Raw genomic sequence first — 23,016 nt, 5'->3', positions numbered from 1 at the left:
GGGCGCGCGTCTCCTAGCAACGGCAAAACAAGGTCACGTTCTAACCAGCCCGGACGGGTGGGGCGCCGGGCTCCGACCCGAGCCGCTGCTCCCCCAACCCTTCCTGCCACAGCCCGTTAGTTTAGGGTAGACCCCGCCTTGCGCCGCCTCGGCCCCTGTCACCCTGGGCCAAGGGCGTGCAAGGGACGCAGGATCAGGGATTCCAGAGGACACCGGACGGGCGGGCGTCCTAGCTAACGGGTGACCAGGAGGTAGTTGAGCAGCTGTCCTGAGCCGCTTGGGCTGGCTGGACCAGTGCGCACCTTGCTTTTACAAAAGCAAGAGAATGCGCCCTTGCAAGTGATTCTAACTCCTTCCCACGCGGTAGAGACATCTAGAAATATTCCAGATTTCCAGATGAGGAGATGCTAACAGGATGTTTCTAATGATGATTCTGAATGTAATTGTATCCTCCACGGATTCACAAATATGGATTGAATAGGCAGTAGACACTTTTGTGTGCTTGAGAATAAGATGATTAGCAAACAGTCTGCTTTTGTAGAATGTCTTTCTGGGAAAAGACTGAGCCAACTGCCTCATGAATAAATTTACCTAGAAAATGTGGCCCTTGGTAATTTCAGGGTGCTTGTGACAATATAGGAGAGAAATACTGACCTAAGTTTTGGGAAAGCATCAGTGAAAGACCATTTTTATGGTAGATGCCATATGAAATTGTAATTTGGAAGAATCTACATGGTGTACTTATTTTATTGTAAATTGGTAATATCCCAGAGAAATTTCCTGGTTTTCTCAAGACCTGTATTACCAGTGGTACTTATTGCCTTTGTGAATAATATAAGATGCAGATTTACCCCAATGCATAGTTTCAAGAAAAATCAGTGAAATCTCAAATTGCATGTTTTATCAAATTATTAACTCTAGTAGGAGTTTAGGATTGCCTTGCTATTGCTATGGAAACTCAGCCATTTACAGGAATTTGCAAAAAGATGATAAGGGGCTTTTGTAAAATCCTATTTGTATTTCCTTTGAAATCAAGTAGGCCCAGCCAGTATTCCTTGCAAAAATGTATTGTTGCATCCTTCCCTTGACTAGAAAGATACAAAAACACTGAGCGGTTTCAACCTTGCAAAATCACCTTCACTGAATTGCACTCTAACTTTATAGTAACAGTGTGGGTTAAATTCAGGAGATCAGGATGGGTTTTACATATTTAAAAGGTGGAAGGCAAGAGAGTGGGGGAGAGAGAAAGAAGAAGGAAGAGGAGGAAGAAGGGGAGAGGAAGAGATAGTCAATAGAGATCATCTGTTATGAAAAAGCTTCAAACGTTTGCTCTGTCCCTCTTTACAGAAAAAAAAAATGTTTGGTATGCCTGCCTGTTGCATAAGCAGTAATAAACATTTGAAAATAGCACCAAATGATGTAAAACGTGATTAAATTTATGGAACCTACCATGTACTTTGTTGCATGATCTTCCTAGCAAAAGCCCTTTGAGATATTTTATTTACATATTATGCCAGGAAAATGTTCCATTTAGGCTGTAGCTCCAACGGTGTGCTTCTGTACCCTGGGATCCCACAGAGAAAGTCTGGGGATTCTGTGTAGTTTTATTTTTATGAGTGAAGCACAGTGACATCTGTTGGACCATGTTAGCAACTACAACTGTGTGAGTACAGTATTTACTTAATAAATGGAACTGTCAGACATTTCTTTTAGCCTGAGACGCAGTAAAAAAGTTTTATAGACCCTAAGGGTTTTGTGAACCTTTATCTTTAATAATCATTTTCAAGATAATGAGAATCACTTAGTAGGTCTTGTAAATATATAGGTTCCTGGACACCATTTCAGACCTCCCAGGAAAAGAGTCTTCAGAAGGGCCAGCAATCTACATTTCCAACATGTATTCCAGGTAATTAATGATTAGGTATTTTGAGCGAATACCTTAATAAACAGGTAAGACTTCTCCTTCCAAGCAACTGGCTTCAATTTCATTTTTAATTAAATGCCAAACCCAGATCAAATCTGATGTCTGTAATTCTCTTTTCTTCCATAAGCCCGTTTTCTGATATAATACATAACACAGAGAAACTAGAGTATCCATCTTTTGCCACTCTATAGTGAGTTTCTTTTCCTTTTGGGGGATGCTTCACTTTACTTGTTTCAAAGAATGTTTATTGGAATTTCCCAAGTTGGAAGACCTGAGTAAATAGAATGGTCTGTAGCTGAAGCAACCAGTCTAGTGGAGCTGCCATATACATACATATATACTTACTATGATATTCAGTGGGATTTCTGAATTATAAGATAGAAAGTTACTATCAAGTCCCATACTTGTTCAAACTTTGCCTGACAGGGCAGGGTATTGTAACAGAGAAATGCCATGTGTAAGATGGATATTGGGAGAACTCACCACCAGACAAGAGGTGAGGGGACAGAAGTGAAGGTAAAAGCAAGAGTTGGCAAGCACAGAGGCACAACGTTCTTAGATGTTCAAGCACATCCAAAAGAGGGCATTCTAATTTCCCATGGGGATAAGAGGATGTGCTGAACAGTGGAGACTCAATATAGGAAAATGAGTGGATCCTGCCTCTCTGAAGAAGCATGTCAATATCGTTCCAAAAGTTTTGTTAAAGCTCTATTTCTAGCTGCCTCTCGAACTGGTCTACTAAATGACTTGTCAAACTATAATTATCATATGTATTTATCCCTTTGGCTCTGCTATAATAAAATATAATAAGTGGGTAGCTTACACACAACAAACTTATTTCTCCCCATATTAGAGGTTGGGCAGTCCAAGGTCAAGGCAAAGACAAATCCAGTGTCTCTTGAGGGTCTCGTAGACAACATTTATTTTCCGTGTCTTCATGTAGCAGAAGGGACTGTCACTTTGGAATTAGGATTTTAACAGAGGAACTTCATAACCTCCAGTCCATTGCATGATGTCATTATCATCCCTGCTAAAACATGGAATGGAGGGTTAACCTTCATTGTATCAATTTGATTGGCCTGGGAGCTACCTGAGGAATTGCTGGGACACATTGCTCTGTGTGTCTGGGTGCGTCATGGGAGCATGACGTTGGATACTGTATCTGGTCCCTTCCTCTCTGGTACTGTTCCCTGGCTCTGCTTCCCAGCTGCCGTGAACTCGGCATCTTTGCTGTGCCATGCGCTTCTACAGTGTTTTTACCTTGGAATCAGCCAACCATGGTCTGAATACCCTGGAAACAGTTAAAATAACCTTCATCTTTAAGTTGTGGGCATTAGGTATTGTGTAGGGGAAAACTGACTAATATACATGGTCATCCTGTTTTAGTTGATGATAATTTGTTCAGTCATCCTAAATAGAAATCTTAAAGCTAGATAGAAACTTCTATCTATAGTGATTAGCCACCAATATCCCTTTAATCCATCTCTCTCTTTCATTCTCATTTTCATGATATATAATCTATTTCTCATGACCTCTCCCTCCAACTAGCTAATTTACCTCCTAATTGATCTTTTAGCTAGTAGTATGGGACTGGAAATTTGTTTCTTTCTCTGGTTCTTGAGTGTTTTATCTGCTACAATCCAGGATTTGATTTACTTTGATCCATCACAGTATAAAGCTAGAGTACAATTTTTGACAAAACTTTAGAAAGAGAATGTTAGAAGGGAAGCACAATCCAAAATTCCCTTAGAATTAGCTAAGATTCCCTGGGCCCACAAGCCCAAGGACTCTCTGTGAGCTCCTTTTATGGGCAGATTCAAGGCCTTTCTGTCTCCACCCAGTTCTGAGCCATAGGACATTCTGTCTTTTCCTCCGGACTTCATGTGCTCTCTACACCGGAGGCCAGCTGCACTTTTCAAAAGGCCCAGTGAGAGAAAAGCATCATGCCACACTAAACATAGGCTACTTTCTCTGTTTCTATGTCCTGGCTTTATATCTGTCTCTTGGGATGATGAATAGTGAGAAAATCCAGGCTAACAGGACCTCAGCAGGGCTACACATCAGAACAGAGGAGCCTTGATTCTATCCAGTTTTAACTAAAACAGTGTGTTATATTTTATTTCAACTGTCCAGGCCTTTTGACATTTCTATCTTCTATCGTGAGCATTTTAATCCTTTCTGTCACAAGTTTTCATGTCATCTTGTCGATGGGCTCTAAAGCTTAGTCCTTAGGTCTTTACCCATACTTTTTCCCTTAAGTAATTTCATCCAGTACCCAAGGTTTAAATGCAGGAATTTAGGCAGCGTATATTAAATTTGTCTGCAATCTGAACCTCTTCCCTGAATTCCACAACTGACTGCCATATAAGCCTCTCAGCTGCTAAGCCTACCGCTTAGACTCAATAGCTCCCATCACATTTATTGGCAACCTAGTTTACGCATTTGCTCAGTAACCTAGGACTTGCCCTCATATATCACATATAACCCATCAGCAAGGCCTGTTAACACATAAATCTGAAACTGGTCACCTCTTGCCATGCCCACTGCTGTCCCTCTAGTTCAGGCCCTCATGTTCCCAGTCATCTCATGCATTCTCTCTGCTTCTGAGACAAAACTCTTGCCCAGACATAAATTCCATGCCCTCAGAGAGGCCTTCCCCCAAATACCTTATTTCCACTGTAACATTCTAGTCCTTACTGGTTGTTGATTTTGGTTTTTTTTTTTCTAAATATTTGTTTTGTTTTTGTTTGCTTTTTCTTTTTGGCACTTTCACTACCTGGCATGACTTGTATTTGTTCCTTGTGTGCCCTCACTAGCTCTTCGTTGCTATTGGTAAATCACAGAAAGCAGGGTTGCATCAATCTTGTATGTTGCTGTAGCCCTAGCATCTATAGCAATACCTGGCACACGGTATAAGCTCAGTGAATTATTCAGTGAACACTCACTATCTTAAGAATACCACTCAAACAAGAACCCACAGATCTCCACAAAAACACATGACAGTCTTAAAGGGACAATTCCATGCAGAGAAAATGTAAAATAAATGATTACATCTGTTTATTAATGTTTACAGTTGTGTAAAACCAGCTTTAAACCCACCATTATTACAAAATAGAATAAGCTCCTTAATGTAAAATACCAGCATTAAATTTAAGAGTTATTTCACTATTCCTAAGACTAATCATAAGCAGATGCATGTAATGTTTTTCTAACTAATGGGCCCAGTGAAGTGTTTTTCTCAATCTCAAGGGCAGGAGGCCCCCAAAGCAGGATCAGAACTTGATAATTTCTGAAGCAGAAACTAATTATAACTTTGAGAAAAATAATTTCCCTCTACCTTCAAACCATTAAAGTTTCAAATCTTTTAAGTCAAGTTATATTCACATTTTTCTATTTTAAACATTTTGTATTTTTGTCCAGTATTTGTTTAGTTTTGGTGCTCATCCTACAGTGAAGATAAGAGGACAATTATTAGACTGTATATGGTTGACATTAGCATATTTTAACCTTTGCAGAATAAATAAAAAAGGAATATTACATGAGAGGGAAATAGAAATCTCCCTTTTAAATTCTGCATAAAGTCTCCTTCCTACATTTATCTGTCTGCACAAAGTAAGATAACTCATAGTTAAAGGTTCATATGTCCCTGGTATAAAATATGTAACAATCGTTTTTGAAAGGATTGTTTAGAATTACCATATTTCTAATGAAATTTTTTTTTAAATTTGCTGAACATAGTGGTGCATACCTGTGATTCCAGCTATTGAGAAGGCTGAGCCAGAAGAGCTTGGACACCTTAGTGATACCCTGTCTCAAAAACTAAGAAAGGCTGTGGATGTAACTTAGTGCAGAGGTCTTAGGTTCCATCTCTACTACTTAAAAAAAAAAATTAAAATCATGCAAATAAGTAACAGTGGATTGGGCCTGAACTGTTTAGTATTCTAGTCATTTGCCATGAGTTACTTACTATAATGACCTCCCAGAGAACGTCAAAAGAAAATTGTTAGTGAATGGAGTCTAGTTCTTCCTAACAGAGTAACAGAGAAACTTTTGCTGATTTTTTAAAAAATCAACTACAATCAATTCCTCTCTGTTCCTCAAAGTGAAATTGGTATTTTACCAAGATGCCTCATGTTTATACTATGGACTTACGTACTCATCAATACTTCTGTGTCTCCCTGAAGCGGTAACTTCTCAGTTTTCAGGCCTTTGATTACTGTATGGCTTGCTTTCTAATCTGATCTGCACCATTCCTTCTTCTCCGCTCTCCCACCCTCATTCCTGTGCATTGTCCACATGGAATAACCATAGCATTCCAAGCATATTGTGCTAACATAGCTCTGTACTTTTTGTGATATGTCCACAGTGTGCGGTAGCTACCCACTCTTTAGCTCTGTTCTGAACCTCAGCCACCTGGAGATCTGTTTATCATTGAGTCTAAGCCTGTACTTTGCTGAAGCTTAACTTTTCCAACTGTAATAAATTAATTCTTCGATGTGCCATTTTTATTTCATGTTATCACCTTTCCTATAAGCACTGGTCATTCTGAAATTCTTTATTGTCCTACCTAATTCAGCCACTTGACTCTGATCTTTATTGGCTAGGAAGACTTAGTATCTAGAGCTAGTGAACCACTTGGATAGCAAATGAATTTTTTTAAAAAATGGATCTATTGGTTCTTTTCTTCTAGGGTGTGTTGGTCTCAAGAAAGAGCTGCAGCAAGAAATGCTCTCAACAGAAATCTTCCATAAGAGAAGAGGGATCTGGACTGGTGATCTGGACTTAGTTTGGACAAAGATATGAAGAAGGCCTAGTTCTATTACCTTTGTAGGCAAATGCAAAAGTCCTTTATTGCTCCGTCATGGTGAATCTTCTGTCAAAAGATTCTTTCTTCCTGTCAGAATTGCTACAGTCTCTGAAGAGATCTTTATCAATAGTGTAGTACAATAGTAAGGCATACTTGAACATTAGTGCTATGGTACAGCCCAAAACAGTGGTAAAGAGAGGTGCTGCTGGAAGACTGGCATTCTATAATTCCATCAAATCAAAGCATTTGGAAGCAGACTTAGCTTTTTTTTTTTTTTTTTTTTTTTTTTTTTTATTTTTTTTTTTTTTTTTTTTTTTTGGACTGGGAATTGAACTACAGACCTTGCACTTGTGAGGCGGCCAGTGGAACCACTGAGAATCCCCAGCCCCAGCCCCAGACTTAGCTTTTAAAATTAAAATTCTTAGGATTACAACCCTTAAGTGATGGTCAGAGGACTTTATATAGTTTTCTCACCCAGACTTAATCAGACCACCAAGGGGTTACAGTCTATAGAAACAAATGGAAGAAGAACTATAAATCATAGAAAGTTAGTACAGAAGTTGGTACAGCATTAATTTCCAGAGTCACTGGCATAGAGGGTAGGTGATATTACTGGTAAGTAAGGGAGACCAAAACTTAGAGGAAAGTCTATATCATTATGTTCATAGAATTTTTTTTCAAGTCACACCGCCTTGTATTACTCTGATTCACTTGCAGTGACTCTAAGACAACCCCAACACAGAAAGCCGCACTATATAAGTAGAACAAGCTCTCAGGCACGATCCAAGACAGAGGTGGCAAGTGTGCCTTCTCTAGGTTGTACAAGATCAAAGGAAGAATCAATCAGAACTTGAGTTCCCACAGGTTCTGCAACTAATTTCATACCTGGCAATTCATAGACTGAGAAAATACTTGTAGGATGAATAAACAAGCAAGTTAAGTATGGCTTAAAATCTTTATTCCTCGTCTTCCTCATTGGATGGTTTTGGGAGCACCAAATGAAGTTACCTTGAATACACTGATAACTGCTTGATGAAACAATACTTTATTGATATATGATTACTTTTTCAACTTCCTGAAGATCATAGAACTTAAGTAAACAGCATTTTAGCCATTACGAATTAGAATTTAGACCAACAAATTTCCATTGATGAATGTCATTATATTGTATACCTAAATGTACCAACAAAATTAATTTAAAAGGATAGAATTTAAACCATGCTGTAAGCTACTGAATTTTTAAAGCTTTAAATAGGTAAACTAAGCAAAGATGCTGCATAATTTCTGACCTTTTAGTGAATAAAAGGATAATATTGCTGGCTATTTGCAAATAATTTAAAGAATAAACTGAGACCTAAATTTGACATAGATAAGTAATTGGCATTTCTATAAAAACTAATGTATGTTAAACGAATGAAGAGCAATTAGGTTGCAAGATAATTTAAAAGAAGTTGTTTTACACATTTATCAGAGTGGACCCTTGGTTTAGAACTCAATTCATTCATGAAGGCTGGTTGCAACTCAAGTTGGTCAACTGAAGGCTCAGGCTCCTCTACACAGCCTTCAAAGTCTGTCTCCTGTACACAGGCGGATCTCAGTGTCCTTGGAGAGCAGAATTTCTCAACTCCACACAGGAAAGGATATCATAGTGTTCCTTCTAGAGCTCTTTTAGGGTTAAACCTGTATCTCAGACCATCTGGAAGCACAAATGGCCAGCATTTGGGTTGTAACTCAAGCCTTTGGTCCTAAGTTAAAACTAAAATTGTGGTCACAGCCCAAGTATTCATATGTCAGGCAGCAACTCAAGGGGCAACTGAAGGCTCAGGCTCCTCTACACAGCCTTCAAAGTCTGTCTCCTGTACACAGGCGGATCTCAGTGTCCTTGGAGAGCAGAATTTCTCAACTCCACACAGGAAAGGATATCATAGTGTTCCTTCTAGAGCTCTTTTAGGGTTAAACCTGTATCTCAGACCATCTGGAAGCACAAATGGCCAGCATTTGGGTTGTAACTCAAGCCTTTGGTCCTAAGTTAAAACTAAAATTGTGGTCACAGCCCAAGTATTCATATGTCAGGCCATTCAAAACTCGAAGGTCCACTGTATCCTTAAAACTACCCCACCAGGAAAGCAAATCTCTGTGATTTATTCCTATTTCAAATGGAAGGAACCGAGGCTCAGTGAGGCTAAGTGATTTATTTGCCCAGAGTCACTATACCCATAATTTCTGGAACTGTGACTTGGCTGTGACACATCAGAGCTGTCTGTGACCACATGCTGACTGGCTTGGGACTTGGGATGAAAGGAACGCAGGGAAAGCTGACCGCCTACGGAGGACGGAAGGCTCGGAGTCTCTAACAGATGAGGACAGTGAGCAAAATGAGAAAGAACAACACGTGCCTGTTTCGAAAGTGCATTTCCTGTTTTTAACAGCCATCCCTCGGTATGCTTCATTTATCATGAGGATATAATATAGCAGTCTGGAATCTATTGAGAGTTGGCAGCAACTTTATTACATTCTCACTCTAAAAGATTTTATGGTCTTAAGGCATCCAGATGCAGTTTCAAAGTTGGGAATGAAACTAACGAAGTCTCAAGTCTTACCACTCAGAACAGAAACAACTGATTTCTGAGGCGACCCTGCTCAGTTCTGGTTAAAGGCAACACTGCCTATGAACGGACAAATGGAGAATTATCTCAAGAGTCTTGATCAGTAAACCCATGGGCTCTTATATTTTCTTTAGAATAGCAACTCTGTGATATAAATTGAAACATACCCTTAGTGGCTTATTCAATGGAATCAATGTGATTCTTTGGGAACTAAAAAAAAAAAAAAAAATCAAATCAGCCTGATAGACTGAGGAATCACTTGTGTTATAAATCACGTGTTAAGATGACATAGAAATGTTGTACAATTTAACATTTATCATCCTGCAACTAAACTTTTCTCTAAAGTATACTAAGTTAAATGTATGTTCCAGGGGGAAAAGGTATGTGTAATTTGTATACATATAAATACAAATTGTACATGTATAATGTGTCTTTTAAAAGATTACAAGCATGAGCAACAGTTTTAAATCCTATTATAAAATAGCTTTGATATAAACCATACAATAGAACTTGACCCTACTGTGCTTGTCTTACCCTACAAAAAATTTTTATTTCATTCTACAATAAGGGTATAAATTCCAGTGATTCACAAAATATCTTCTAATAAATTCTGATCTCAGTGTGTGTGAATGTATTAAAATCAAACCACAACAATAGCAGCTAAACTATTAGTACTAGAAGATTGATTTAAAATGTACTATTTTGTATATCTATGAAAAAAATTATAATTATCCCTTAGTTTTATTTACTTACATATTTAGGTGGTAAGCATATCTGGAAAATATTAAGAATTTGTATATATGTTATTAAAATGGAAATTATCAATGGCTGTCATGGTTATTATTTTCTGCTTTCTGTTACTACATTAACTTCCCAATAATTACTGGAAGCTAAGTGGGGGGTAGATTAAAACATAATGCAGGAATGAATGTTACACTCCAACTGTATCTTTTGTTGGTCATATACAGGTTGTAAACTTAGACCATATATGTAATAAAGCAAGAAAGCAATTTCTCCATATGAAAAAGAGATATTAAAATCAGGCTCCAAAAAAATAATTACTGTTTAAAATTTTGAATTCTAAACTATTTTTCAAAACAGTTAAAATCTCGTTTGTTTATATTTTATTCAAATGTTAAGGGATATTATTAAACACAGAAATTCAGCTCTCAAAAATAAGATTATGAAATTATTTTGAAATGTAAAAATCATGCTACTTACTAATGAAAATATAAAATGGTGCGACCACTTTAGAAAACTGTCACTTCTTCAAACATTCAGACATATATTTACCATATAATGCATCAATGTTACTCCAAAGTACACACTCAAGAGAAATAAGAATATATGTCCATTCAAAACTTTGCACATGAATATCTATAGTATATTATTTACACTAGTCAAAGGGTTAAAAAAAAAAACAAAAACTAAATGCCCAAAAACTGATGGATGAACAAAATGTGACTAGCTATAAAAGGGGATAGTTGACAAAAAAAAAAATAGCTGAAATACTGATATGTGCTATAAAGTGGATGAATGTTGAAAACATTTTGCTGTTCAATAAGCCACTCACAAAGGATCAAATATCGCATAAATCCATTTCTCTGAAGTATAAGAAAATCCATAGAGACCCTGGGTCTTATTCATACCAAAAAATGCTCTACCACTGACCCAAATACCCAGCTTGAAACAGAAAATATATTCTTGGCTACCTAGAGCGAGGAAGAGAGGAGGGCTGAGGAAAAATGAGAATTGACTGGTAATAGGTAAGAAGTTTCTTTTTAGGGTGTTAGGCCAAGGAGGGCAAGGTGGTACATGCTACTAGAGAAGCTGAGGCAGGAACATTGAATGTTGGAAGCCAGCTTGTCTCAAAATAAAACTTATTAAAAGTGTTGGAGCTGTAACTTCCTGGCACTGTGCTTGCCTAATGTGCACAAGGTCACAGTTCAATCCCGAGTACGTACTGGGAAAAAAATGCCTAAAATTTATTTTTGATGAGTATATAATTCTGTAAGTAACCAAAAACCATTGAACTCATTTTTACAAAGCAATAGCAATCTCAAAACTAATCAATATATGCATGTCATCCATATTTTTCTCAGAAGACTTATACTCTTGACCATATAAAAGGGTGTCTTGATCTAGCACATATATAGAAGTTAAAAATTTTTTTCACAATAGTCTTAACTCTTCATGATAGAGATGGAGACTACTGTCCATGTTGTGTTTGGAAGAACTGAAATCTTGACTACATGCATTAGTTTTTCACTTCAAATGGAAAAGATCATTGGGCTTTAATCAATCTCATCGAGTTTTTGGACTAAAATATCTGGTCATCTGAAGATTAATGCACTGTCAAGAGAACAATTAGCACATTTTATATCCCGACTTATGTATGTATGTCTTCACCAAACAACAGAATGCCTTTAAGAGGTTCTATTTAAGAGCATGAGAGCCATGTATTTTCATCTGGAAGTTAATGCATTCCAAATAAAGTCTAAAAAACACACCACTACATCAAAGAAAATGGCAAAAAGGATTAAGGGGTGATATTTGGCAATCCATTGTGCCAAAAGATGGACGAAAGATGTGCAGGAATATTGGCAGAATACATCGTTGACACTTACAGAAAGGCACACGGTGGTACAGCCTGAGAAGACTTGGCTGAGAAATTCTTGTCTAATGATTTCATATTCTGCAGAAAGCTGACGCCTTGGTGATTTGTCAGGCCTGATTTTTTTTCTCAGTGCAGAATTCTGTAGTTCTTTGCTAATCAGTTCCCTTACAACATGTACAGATGCTTTAACAAAGAAATCCTCACTCCTGACTAGACCTGGGCATCAAAGTTCAGGCAAATTATGAGTTAATGTTTTATGAAAATTAAATAAAAATCCAGGTACAAATTGGAACATTAAGATTCAGAAAGAATTTATATTTGCTAGCTTCATTCTAAGTGTGACAGTCATACAGAAAAATGCTTTGGGGGGGGACTCGTATCTTTAAATATTGTATAAATTATAAAGTTTTATTATTACAAATAATGCAAAGCACTGAGAGAGAACATTGTTTGTGTGAAGCACATAAATTTTCAGTGAGCTCTTAGAAAGCTGTGAAAATATAATAAAAACAGAGAATTTCAAGGCATAGTGAAGTAAGTCCAACTGTGCTTAAACCATTACTTAAGCATCACTAAGCCACACTGATCACATGCTATGTTTAAGGTTTCCTAGGTTCTGCTGGCAAGTCTTCACTCCCAAATTAAGAAAGAGTATTTCTTAAGAAATCACTTTTTGTGTTCCATTACATTAAAAGACTTCCTCCCCGAAATAATAAAGGGAGCAGCTTCCTTATTTCCACAAGGCTGATACATTCTATTTAATATTTCTATTTCAAGTATCAGAAATTCAGGGAATATCAAAAAATGCCTGGAAAAGTAAATTACCATATAAATGATAGTTGCCAAACAGTAAGTCACGTAATTTTTTTTTAAAAAAAGAAAGGCAAGGAAGGAAGGAGGAATGGAAGGATGGAGGGAAGAGGGGAGGAAAAAATAATCCACAAAGCTCTACATGATATTGAGCTAGTTTCATTCCTTACTTCAGTCTCCTTTCTTAGAAGATTTCAAGGTTTTTCATGGTCGACTGGTATAAGTTCTCAAGCTTCCTAACCTCTCACAGATTAAAACATAGAGAGTCCGCTGTCGTTGTGCTCTCGGTTTTTCAAGGTACCCAAACCATTCCCCTCCTCCCCTACCAATGACATGAAACAGGCTCAGCCCTGGCACATGGAATCTATCACAATCGCACACTGTTATTCCTCAACTCCTGCCTGGAACCACATTCTATATTTTCTTGCTGGGAGAGCTGCACCTAATTCCAGTGCAGGTCTGAGTAGAAGGATTATTATTATGAGGTAGAAGCAATATTATACATTCAGGGACACTGGAATTATGACAACCCAAAGAGACTAGGAGAATAGGCTGTAGAGCCAATCTACCTGGTTCAAATCACAGCTAAGCCCATTTTTACTAATCTATGAATTGGACTATATCAAGGGAGGTAATGTGGGAGGATTAAAATACCCATCTAGGCTTTTAATCTATGCATAGTTACAATAGGAAATTTGAGTCAGTGTTAATGTGTATTTTATTGCCTTATTTTACTCTATGATAATACAGTTTGAAATCTTTCTATATAAAGAAATGTAGATTTACAAAATCATCTTTGGGTGAAATTTTTATCAGTATATGCACAGTTTGGTTAGGGTTTGTCCTCCAGAGACTCGTGCTGGATACTTGGTTTCAATGCGGTGGTGCTGAGGTGTGGAAACTTGAAAAGGCAGGGCCTGGTGAAGGTAATTAGGGTCATGGACCACTGCCCTTGGAAGGGATTAGTGCTGGAATCACAGAGTGGGTTTGTTCTCATGAGACTGGGTTGCTCAAAAAGAGTGAAGGTAGCCCCCTCCTTGACCTTTTGCTTCTTGATTCTTCCACACCATGCTGACCACTCCCACACATGTTCAGTCCATGATGTTATCACTCCAGATATTATCTGCCATGAGGCCCTCACCAGAGCTAAGCACATACTGGTGTCATGCTCTAAACTTCCAGAACTGTGAACTGTAAACAAATAAATCTTTTTTTTAGTATATGTTCCCAGCCTCGGATATTTTGTTATAGCAATGTGAAATGGACTGCATAACATAAAAATATTATAAAAATGGTAAAGTCATGAAAGCACAGCTCAGTGATGTCTCATGAAGTGAGAACCACCCGGATTTCTGCAATACTGGATTTCTAGCATGTGTATACATGTGCACATGTTCGTGTGCGCACATATAGGTGTGTGATTGTTGATATCTCATTTTCAAGATGGCTACATATGTTCAGGAAAAGATTTTCTTTTGTTTGATTTTGGTTGTACTGGCAATTGAACCAAGGGCCTCACACCTGGTGGGCAAGCCCTCCATAAATGAGCTACACCAACAGTGCTTTTTAAAATACAGTGAACCCTCAAGTTATGACCGGCCTGACACACGAACAACTTGGGTTAATTAGGTTAATGGAAGATTCATCTGCCTCTTGTTATCTAGAGTATGTGCCCAGGTAAACATCCAGACCTTAGTGGCATTGACTTACAACCAACTTGAGTTACAACCAGCCCTTGGGAACTGATCGAGTTCTTAAGTCAAGGGTCTACTATATACATATGTTTTCAGACAGGGTCTTGCTAAGTTTCCCAGGCTGCCCTCAAACATGCCATCCTCTTGCCTAGCCTCTGAATTATAAAAGACAACAGTTCTATACAGAAAGTGCACATTCTGTATCTTGTAATATTGCATGAGCTTGACAATTCACTAATACCTCTTATTCTATCTGTATGTAAAAAATATGACAGGACGGATATAAATCTCCCAGTGCTTCTTCCCGTAGGCAAAGGGTTGGATACAGGACCAAGCTACAGACTGAGATAATGCAAGTGAGTCTTGGCATCAGCTCTCACTCTCCCCAAATCTGCCTCCTTCAAAGTGGAGATACTCAGTCTTGCTTCAGTTGCCTCCCTTCCTGGTTCTTTGCTTCCTTCTGTCCTGAGTGCCGCCCAGTGTAAACTCCGTTGTGCATAGTAACAGCCCAAGTGGAATGAGATGCTTCCCAGAAGGTATTAAGTTCCTGAGGATTCCACACTCGGCTTCCATTTCTGGTTCATCGGAAAGGGAAAGGGTCACGAGAGATTTCACCTCCACAACACTGGGGAATCAATGCTCCAAAGAAACCTTGCCCATATTCATCTCTTCTTCTGACCATTGGAAGGAGGTAAGACTGTTCTCTGTCATTCTCACTACTACCCCAGCTCAGGCTTGTCATTTCCCTGCTAGGTGAGATCTGGCCACACATACTCCAGCTAAGGATTATAAGCTAATGACAGTATAGATAATTAGGAAAACTGAAATTAGCGTATTCCTACTTACTAGGAATTGGCATTACCCAGAATGATTTAGATGACATAAACATTAATATGAATTCATGAATTATAGTACCTTAGATCAACTCATACTGCATTTGTAAGAATAATGTTTTAATTCAGTGTTGTTTGCAATCAGTGTATAAATCCTGGGAAAACACTTGTGATCAAGCATTTTTAGTAAAGCTACCATTTTATTATAATATTAAAAATAAACTACTTCAGACAGTCACGTTAACCAAATTTTAAAAATCATCTTTTAAGGGCTGGGGATTTAGCTCAGTGGTTCGGTGGCCTGCCTTGCAAGCACAAGGACCCGAGTTCAATCCCCAGTACCCCAAAAAATAATAATAATAATCATTTATAGGTAGTAGAAAACATAACTGTTGAATTCTTACTCCTGCACTAAGGGAAAAATATATCAAAAAACCCAAAGAAATTTATGAAGTTGGAAATTTTAGAGACATAGAAGATTTTTATAAACTATACAATGCCCATAATTCTTTTTAGGAAATAGGGACATAATTCTGTACATTTTGATACTTTCTTTTATTAAAATTGAAAAATGGTGGCGGGCAACCCACTTTCTAGTCTTAAAAACAATTAAAAAATGGTTATTCTGTGGCCATTTTGCCTACACATTTCCTGAGCTTGTGATAGTTTTGGTGCTGGAACATACAGTGCTTTGCTCCTGTATCAACTATGAAGCTCATTCGAGGAGTATTTATGTTTGTATTTGGCAGCGACCCCTTTTCCTCAGGACTATTGTCATGGAGTTACAAGGAAGTAGTCCTTATACTAACAGGGTCAGCTGGGCATAATATGCTTTGTCTCTGAGTCTTTGAGGGCTTGCTGATGCCTAACACAAAAGGAAAAAAATCAAAATACTCAAATGAGTAATTGATTCAAGGTTATTTAAGCAGATGTCACCCCTGGTGTTCTCAGAAAAAGTTCATGTAAAATAATGCTTGGTCTTATAAAGCATGACCTTTTCAGAAGCACTTTTATATTCAGAGGGAGAATCTCAGCATAATGATTTCTCTTGTTCAAACTGGGGTTGCATATTATGAACCATTAGAGAAGACTGTTGGCGACCCTCAGTGATACCTGCTGAAAATATTATCATTGTAGCAATGTTTTCATTGGCTCTGCAAACACAAAAAGTCAAAAGATAGTCTATGAGCAAGAACAGAAAAATGTCACTTTAAAAACCCACAAAGCTCAAAGTTATCTTATTACATTAGATTGTTATTGTTGAAAATATTTAGAGTTTGATTAAACTCAGCTGAAATACCCTCCCCACTCCCTTGTCTCCCAGTTGGCTCGCACAAGCTTTGATTTCCCTGTAGTTCCTGTGTGCAGACAGCCACAGCTTTCTATAAGCCCATATGTGGGATTTCTTTTTACCTGAATTTCTAAACTTGTCAGATTAGAACAAGAACTTTTTCCCCAATAAGTGTGATGTTGGCTATGGGTTTTTTGTATACAGCCTTAATTATTTGCAAGTAAGATCCTTCTCTACCTAACATCTTCCAAAGTTTTATCATGAAGGATATTGAGTTTTGTCAAAGGCTTTTTCTACAACTATTTAGATGACCACTGACTTTCTTTCTGTGGTGTATTACGTTTATTAATTTCTATGTGTTTAATCATCACTGTACCCCTTCGTCTCCCACATTTCTAAATGGCACAACATCCAGGACTTGGCCATTCTCTCAGATTTCTTCTCTAGCTGCACTCGTGCCCCAGGTAATCACACTCACACCGTGAAATGTACCTGCACACTGAGTGACCCGAAGTGTACATGTCTGCCAGTGAATTCCTTATCAAACTTGAACAGCCTGCGACAACTTTGCCCAATAGGATAAGCATCTCAAAATGAGCATGTTCAACTTCTATTTACCCCCAGCAAAACCTTCATCCAGGGTCCCTGCTCTGTAAACGGCAGCTCCTCTACTAACTGATTTTTCTTATCTCATGCTTAGATCTGCATTCTCCTCTTGGCTTCATATTTCTAATATATCCGGTCCTTCTCCACCAGGTAGCTCTGGCCTGGATCATACTCAGAATATCCTAATGGACCTCTCCTTCCAGGATGCCCTCCTGAAGTCTTTTCTGTGAGGAACCAAAGGGGTCCAATCAATCCAGATCATTTCACTCCACCAACCTTGGGAAAGATAAAAGTTCTATAAGATCTGTGTGGTTTATGCTTCCACTACCTTTCTGACTTTATCTCCTTGCTTCTCCATCTCTCTCAACACCCCCTAGCCACATTGGCTTCCTCAGAATTCCTCGTAAAAGCCAAAGGCTTCCTTTCTTAGGACCTCCCTCTGCACGACTCCTTCTTTCAGTCTCTTTGGTCTCTGTCCAAACATCCCTTTTTTTAGAGAATCTTTCCTGTTCTACTTTATCTGAAATAGGATCTCTCAGCTCACATTTGCTATCCTCTTCTGTCATATTTCTTTGAAGCACTTACTGTTGTCTGACAGTAAGTCATGACATATAGTATAGATATTGTCATGACAGTATCTATTTGAGCGTTTGCTTATTTTCTGTCACCACCTACTAAATTATTGCTCCACTGAGGGCAGCCCATATCAATCTCTCTGTTCTCTGCTGTATCCCCAGGGGAGGACAGCCTGGCATGTAGCAAATATACAATCAATATTTTATGTACTCTACTGAATATCAAAATGAGAAAGTAGTATATAATGCTTCTAGATTAAGAACAAGGACACATTGTACCTGCTCAGAAGCACAACTGCTTTTTGACCCAAAACATAATTACATGTGATTGCAATTTTTAGTGTTTTTAGAACACAATAAAGTCTGTCTTTAGTAATACAAAGAGTGCCCTCTACCATGCTGTTTAGATGTACACATTGTTGCAGAAACAGGGGAGGGTGGGGGGGGATGATCAAAATATCATATATTTGTATCAATTCCCCCAAATACATGTAATTATTATGCATCAGAAACACACACTAAAAAAAAACAGATGGTGCATTTAGCCAAATAATATATTATGGTAAAAGACGCATCATCAAGTCCCCCTGAAAATACCCTTGCTTCAAATACACTTATCCTGTTGCTTTTGTCAAGTGCTGAAGCTGAAAGTCCTCTTTTCTTAGTGCCTTTTTGTGGCAGCCACAATGTCCTGAACAAATTCAAAATGTTTATGGCAAAGCCGGGCATGGTGGCCCCTATAATCCCTGCACTCGGGAGGCTGAGGCAGGAGGATTGCTGTGAGTTTGAAAACAGCCTGGGCTACATTGTGAGTTCCAGGTCAGTCTCAACTACATAGTGAAACCCTATCTCAAAAAAAAAATGTTTATAGCAATCTCTGTCAAATAAAAGCTTTATGGCACGTCCTCATCCACCCTATTTACTAGATCTGGCACTGTGCAACTTTTAGCTCTTTCCCATAGTCAAAAATAAATATTTTGAATTGATTCAGGACTCAAGGCAGCAATGATAGCATCCCTAAAGATACAAAAAAAGACCTCCAAAACTGCTTCAGAAAGTGGCAAAAATGATGAATTTGAAGTGAAGGGATAGAAAGTGAGTGGGGTTAATAGCAGTATGCATTTTACTGTGATATATTTATTAAACATCTTAATTTTAAAATTTTTATTTATTTTTGGGGTGGTACCAGGGATAGAACTCAGGACCTTGCTCTTGCAAGGCAGGCAAGGTGCCACGGAGCTCAATTCCTGACTAAACATTTTAAATCTTCACCATTTTTTTCTTAATCACACCTTGTGTTAGTCAGCTTTCTGTCTCTAGGACAAAATACCTGAGATATTTTGATTGTAAGGAATAAAGGTTTATTTTGGCTTACGGTTTTAGCTTATCATTTAAAAGTTTTCAGTTCACAGTTGTTTGACTCAGCTCTTTTGGGCCTGTGGTGGAAAGTGCATGGCGGAACAGAGCTGCTCACCTCGTGGCAGAAAGGTTTCCTACTTCCCGAAAGTGCCCCCAGGTAGGGATCAAGCCTTCCGTACATACGCCCTTGAAAGACATGTAAGGTCCAAAGCACACCCAAACAGTTACAGTTTGGGGGCTGTTCCTGCACATGGCGATAATACGGCAGTGAGGCTGCGTGAGAAATGGAATGAGGTATAGTTGACTTGCAAAGGCTCTAGTTACATCTCTCAAGCTGACTGCATGGAGCAAACACCTGGGACTATTAAAGACTACTAATGCTCAGGTGGCTTTACCAAGATGAGTTTCTTCCCTTCTCATCTTTGGACCTTTGGGTTGGTTTTTCTTGCCTTGTTTAGGTGGGTTACCGTGGAGGGCAGTTTGGCTCCGTTTTTCCCTCAAAGCCAAGAGGAAACACCTGGTATGACTGAAGAAAACTGCTCACCTCATGGTACCCAGGGAGCAAAGAGAGATGGGAGGAGCTAGGCAGATACCGTATACCATACCATCTGGCCGGAGGCAGATAGGCCCCACTTCCTAACAGAATATTTAGTTATAAATGGATTCATCCACTGATGAGCAGAACATCCCCATGACCCAGTCACCTTCCCAAAGCCCCATCTCTGAGCACGTGAGGCTTCGGCAGGACATCCTAGATCTAAATCATAACATCCATAGAAGTAATAGTGTAATCAACACGCGTGAAATTTGAATAAAATGTTATAACGCAAAACCTTTCCAGAAAGATGTATTTTAATAATGAAAAAGCATTAGTAAAGTTTTCTGTGTATATCTATTGTGATAGTAAACATGTACAGTCAAATACATACAGCTAAATTGTTAAGAATACAATTTGTTTCATCATGAAAGAGCTGTGGCTTCAAAAAGCAAAAAGAGAAAGTTTCGCTTGGAAAATGACACTTAGGAGTTAATAATATCAAAGTCACACTGACTAAAGAAAGCAAATAACACATTTTTAAAGCCATTTTAATATAAACCTTACTGCAAATATACCATTATTTTGAAGACAATACTTAGAAAAGAGAAAAAACTTCAAAGGCACAACGGCTTTCTTCTCTGGCATATTAAAGAATAAGTCTGGCTAATGTTTGTTAAATTATAAAATTTCCTACCTGACAAATTCCCTAGAAAGTACAGAGCATTCCATTTTTAAAAGGTCATAAAAAAGATATAAATCTGTTTTCAGAACAGCTAATATTGGCCCTTAATAAAAATTTACTTTAGGTTACTTTAACATATTAATGTAACAAAATTCCCTTTAAAAAGAATTTTAACCAATACTTGGCATAAAATTAGCCATTTGGCTGAGGTTAATTTTCTAAAGCCAAACAAAAAGCATCCCCTCCCCAACAGCGATGAGACAACTGCCCTTCATATGCCTCTAATGCTTGTTTGTTTTTAACAAAAATCAGTTTACCACCTGCTGGAATCCCAGCCCAGGAACCAGCCTGTGAATGTGGGTGGCTCAAGGCCCTGTTTTATGATGACAATTGGAGTCCTCTTATCTCTTCCAGAAGGATCTGTCTCAAGGTACATTTTGGCTACAAAGAGTTGCAAAGATATAAATTCAATTAGTTTTAGTTAAACTAAAGTCACTATAAAATGAAAATATTTTATATTTGCTAATGAATTAAATTTTCATTGCCCCCCAAGTAGCCAAATATAAAAAATTTCTTGTTGATTTACCTCATCTGCCATAGGAAGCGCCATTATAAAGTCTCACGATTGCTCGATAAAATTTCAAATTTTGTGAAATTATTCTTATGGGATCATGATTGTTATACTTTTCAATAAAAAAACACAATACCTAAAAGAACAGTGTTACTTACTCTAAAGGAAGTTTAAAATTATCTACATCATCATAATTATCAAGGTTTTACTATTTCCATTTAAAAAATAAGGTTTAAATGAATTGAAATTTTTTTAGATATAATTTTATTCTAAATTAGATTTTTAAAAAATTTTTCATTTCTCGTGAAATTCTTCAGTTTTAAAAGATTCCACTACTCTTTAGCTCTGAAGATGATAGGGAAGCTACTTTTTGGTTTTGATATGTATTTTGGAGAGATATGGTGAAGAAAAAAAAAAAAAACAGTTTACTCCTCTAACTACCCACAGGATCTAGCTTACCAGACTTCAGGGACTCTGCTTTCTCAACTTCATTGGCATCTTTGCCAATCCAAATAAATATCTGAAAAAACAAAACAGTAACAATATGTACTGCTTTAGGAGTGTCGTCTTGATGATAGGCCCCGTGCCAAATGCTTTAAGTCCTCGGATCATTTTATTTTGACAACAATTCCAGGTGGAAAGGGGTGAGCAGGGGGCCCACAGCACTTCCCTCACCTTCCAAGTGTTCATTCCCACCAGAGACACTTAAATTTATACCCAGCCGGTCTGACTACAAATTTCACCCTCACATTTTATGTTGACATGGCTTTTTCTACTTTAGGGAGTAATGTTTCTAAAAAACAACAAATTGGTTGTTTCATGACACCCAGACCCTGGAGTGCCTAAGGTAGTTATCACCCACATTTCCCAGATGCTGGAGAGACTGGACAGGAGCAGGTCTAGACGCACAGCTTGCTTGTGGTGGTCCCAGACTCCCTTCAGGAATCTCTGACTTAAGCCTAGTGCTCTTCTCCTGCAGTATTGTGCCCTGTATAACTTTGAAAACATGCTATAATGTTTAGTATTTAAATATCAAAGTTTTAAATTAAATTTGGACGTTCACATATGTGTAATCTGTGATATATATATAGATAGATAGATAGATATAGATATTCCATATGTATCTTTTTTTGTCAAATTTGTTGAAATTTTTTTTTTCAGTACTGGGGATTAAACCCAGCACCTTTGCACTGAGCTATATCCCCAACCCTTTTTAAATTTTTTTACTTTGAAGCAGGGTCTTGCTAAGTTGTTGAATTGCCCATTCTGGACTTAAACTTGTGATCCTCATGCCTCAGCCACCCCAAAGTACTGGGATTATAGGTGTGTGCCACCATTCCCAGAACAGGTTGAATATTTTAATGCTGAAAAGTTCTCTTGAATTATTTTATACTTAAGTCACTTTAAAATCGCTTATTGGCTGAGCAATTTTGCTCACACTAAGTTTCTGGTGTGTTCTAATTCATACTGGAAGTGTCAGAATGCTTGTTTGCAAAACACAAAACACGCCATGACTGTATAATGCAAATAAGTATGACTTAGAAGATATTAATTGTAGTATGTTGAGAAGCCGGGCCTGGATCCTCAATTCACATATGATCACCATAGAACAGAGAGGGCTTCTGTGTAATTTAACTAAATGATTTAGCCATTAGAAACAGACACTAAAATCAATAGTCTGTGTGCCGATTCTAAACCCAGGTCTAATTCAGACAAGGATCTCACACTTGCTCTGTATTATTTGATTCCTAACATTCTTTTTTCTCCGTCTTGCTATTGTTAGTTTACAAAGAGATTTTTTAAAAGCTACCCGATGCGCTATGTCAAATCACCACTGATGTTCACTAGATGAAGATATATAAAACAGTAACGTATTTAACTATTTAGATTCAAACCTACTTGTCCCTGCTTCTTCTCCAGGGCAGGGGTCCCAATAACCTCTTGTCAAATGTCAGAAGAGTTTGCAATAATTTAGTCTCCCTCATAAAAGTGGGCCTCTTAATATACACATCAAAAACATGAATGTATTTTACAAATAAATGAAAAACAGGATTTTTTTTTTTTTTTTTTTTTTTTTTTTTTTTAAAACTTTTGAGACAAAAA

At 37.8% G+C, this 23,016-nt stretch overlaps 1 protein-coding gene and 1 long non-coding RNA gene across 5 annotated transcripts in view; one reads left to right on the top strand and one right to left on the bottom strand.

Annotated features, from left to right (window-relative positions):
- The window catches only part of Scin (scinderin), an 819,415-nt gene that overhangs the window by 693,357 nt on the left and 103,042 nt on the right, over positions 1 to 23,016 (bottom strand). The window contains exons 15-16 of one of the 4 annotated variants that reach the window (XM_033756972.1): positions 21,373 to 21,433; positions 1,649 to 2,954 (exon numbers count right to left, since the gene is read on the bottom strand). In XM_033756972.1, coding sequence (XP_033612863.1) covers positions 2,899 to 2,954; positions 21,373 to 21,433 — 117 coding nt within the window. In that variant the 3' untranslated portion in view covers positions 1,649 to 2,898. Of the gene's footprint in view, positions 1 to 1,648; positions 2,955 to 20,070; positions 20,784 to 21,372; positions 21,434 to 23,016 lie in introns of those variants that run through there. The other 3 variants (XM_010643372.2, XM_033756974.1, XR_004514640.1) reach the window with 3 other exon arrangements.
- LOC104875674 lies at positions 15 to 6,880 on the top strand. Its single transcript, XR_784140.3, has 3 exons — positions 15 to 251; positions 1,826 to 1,906; positions 6,615 to 6,880. It is a non-coding gene; the product is annotated as an uncharacterized LOC104875674 (long non-coding RNA).

This window comes from Fukomys damarensis, unplaced genomic scaffold (genome assembly GCF_012274545.1).
Source record: "Fukomys damarensis isolate Sample0158 unplaced genomic scaffold, DMR_v1.0_HiC HiC_scaffold_4, whole genome shotgun sequence".
Classification (NCBI taxonomy): Eukaryota; Metazoa; Chordata; class Mammalia; order Rodentia; family Bathyergidae; genus Fukomys; species Fukomys damarensis.
This window is presented reverse-complemented; position numbering and strand designations above follow the sequence as displayed.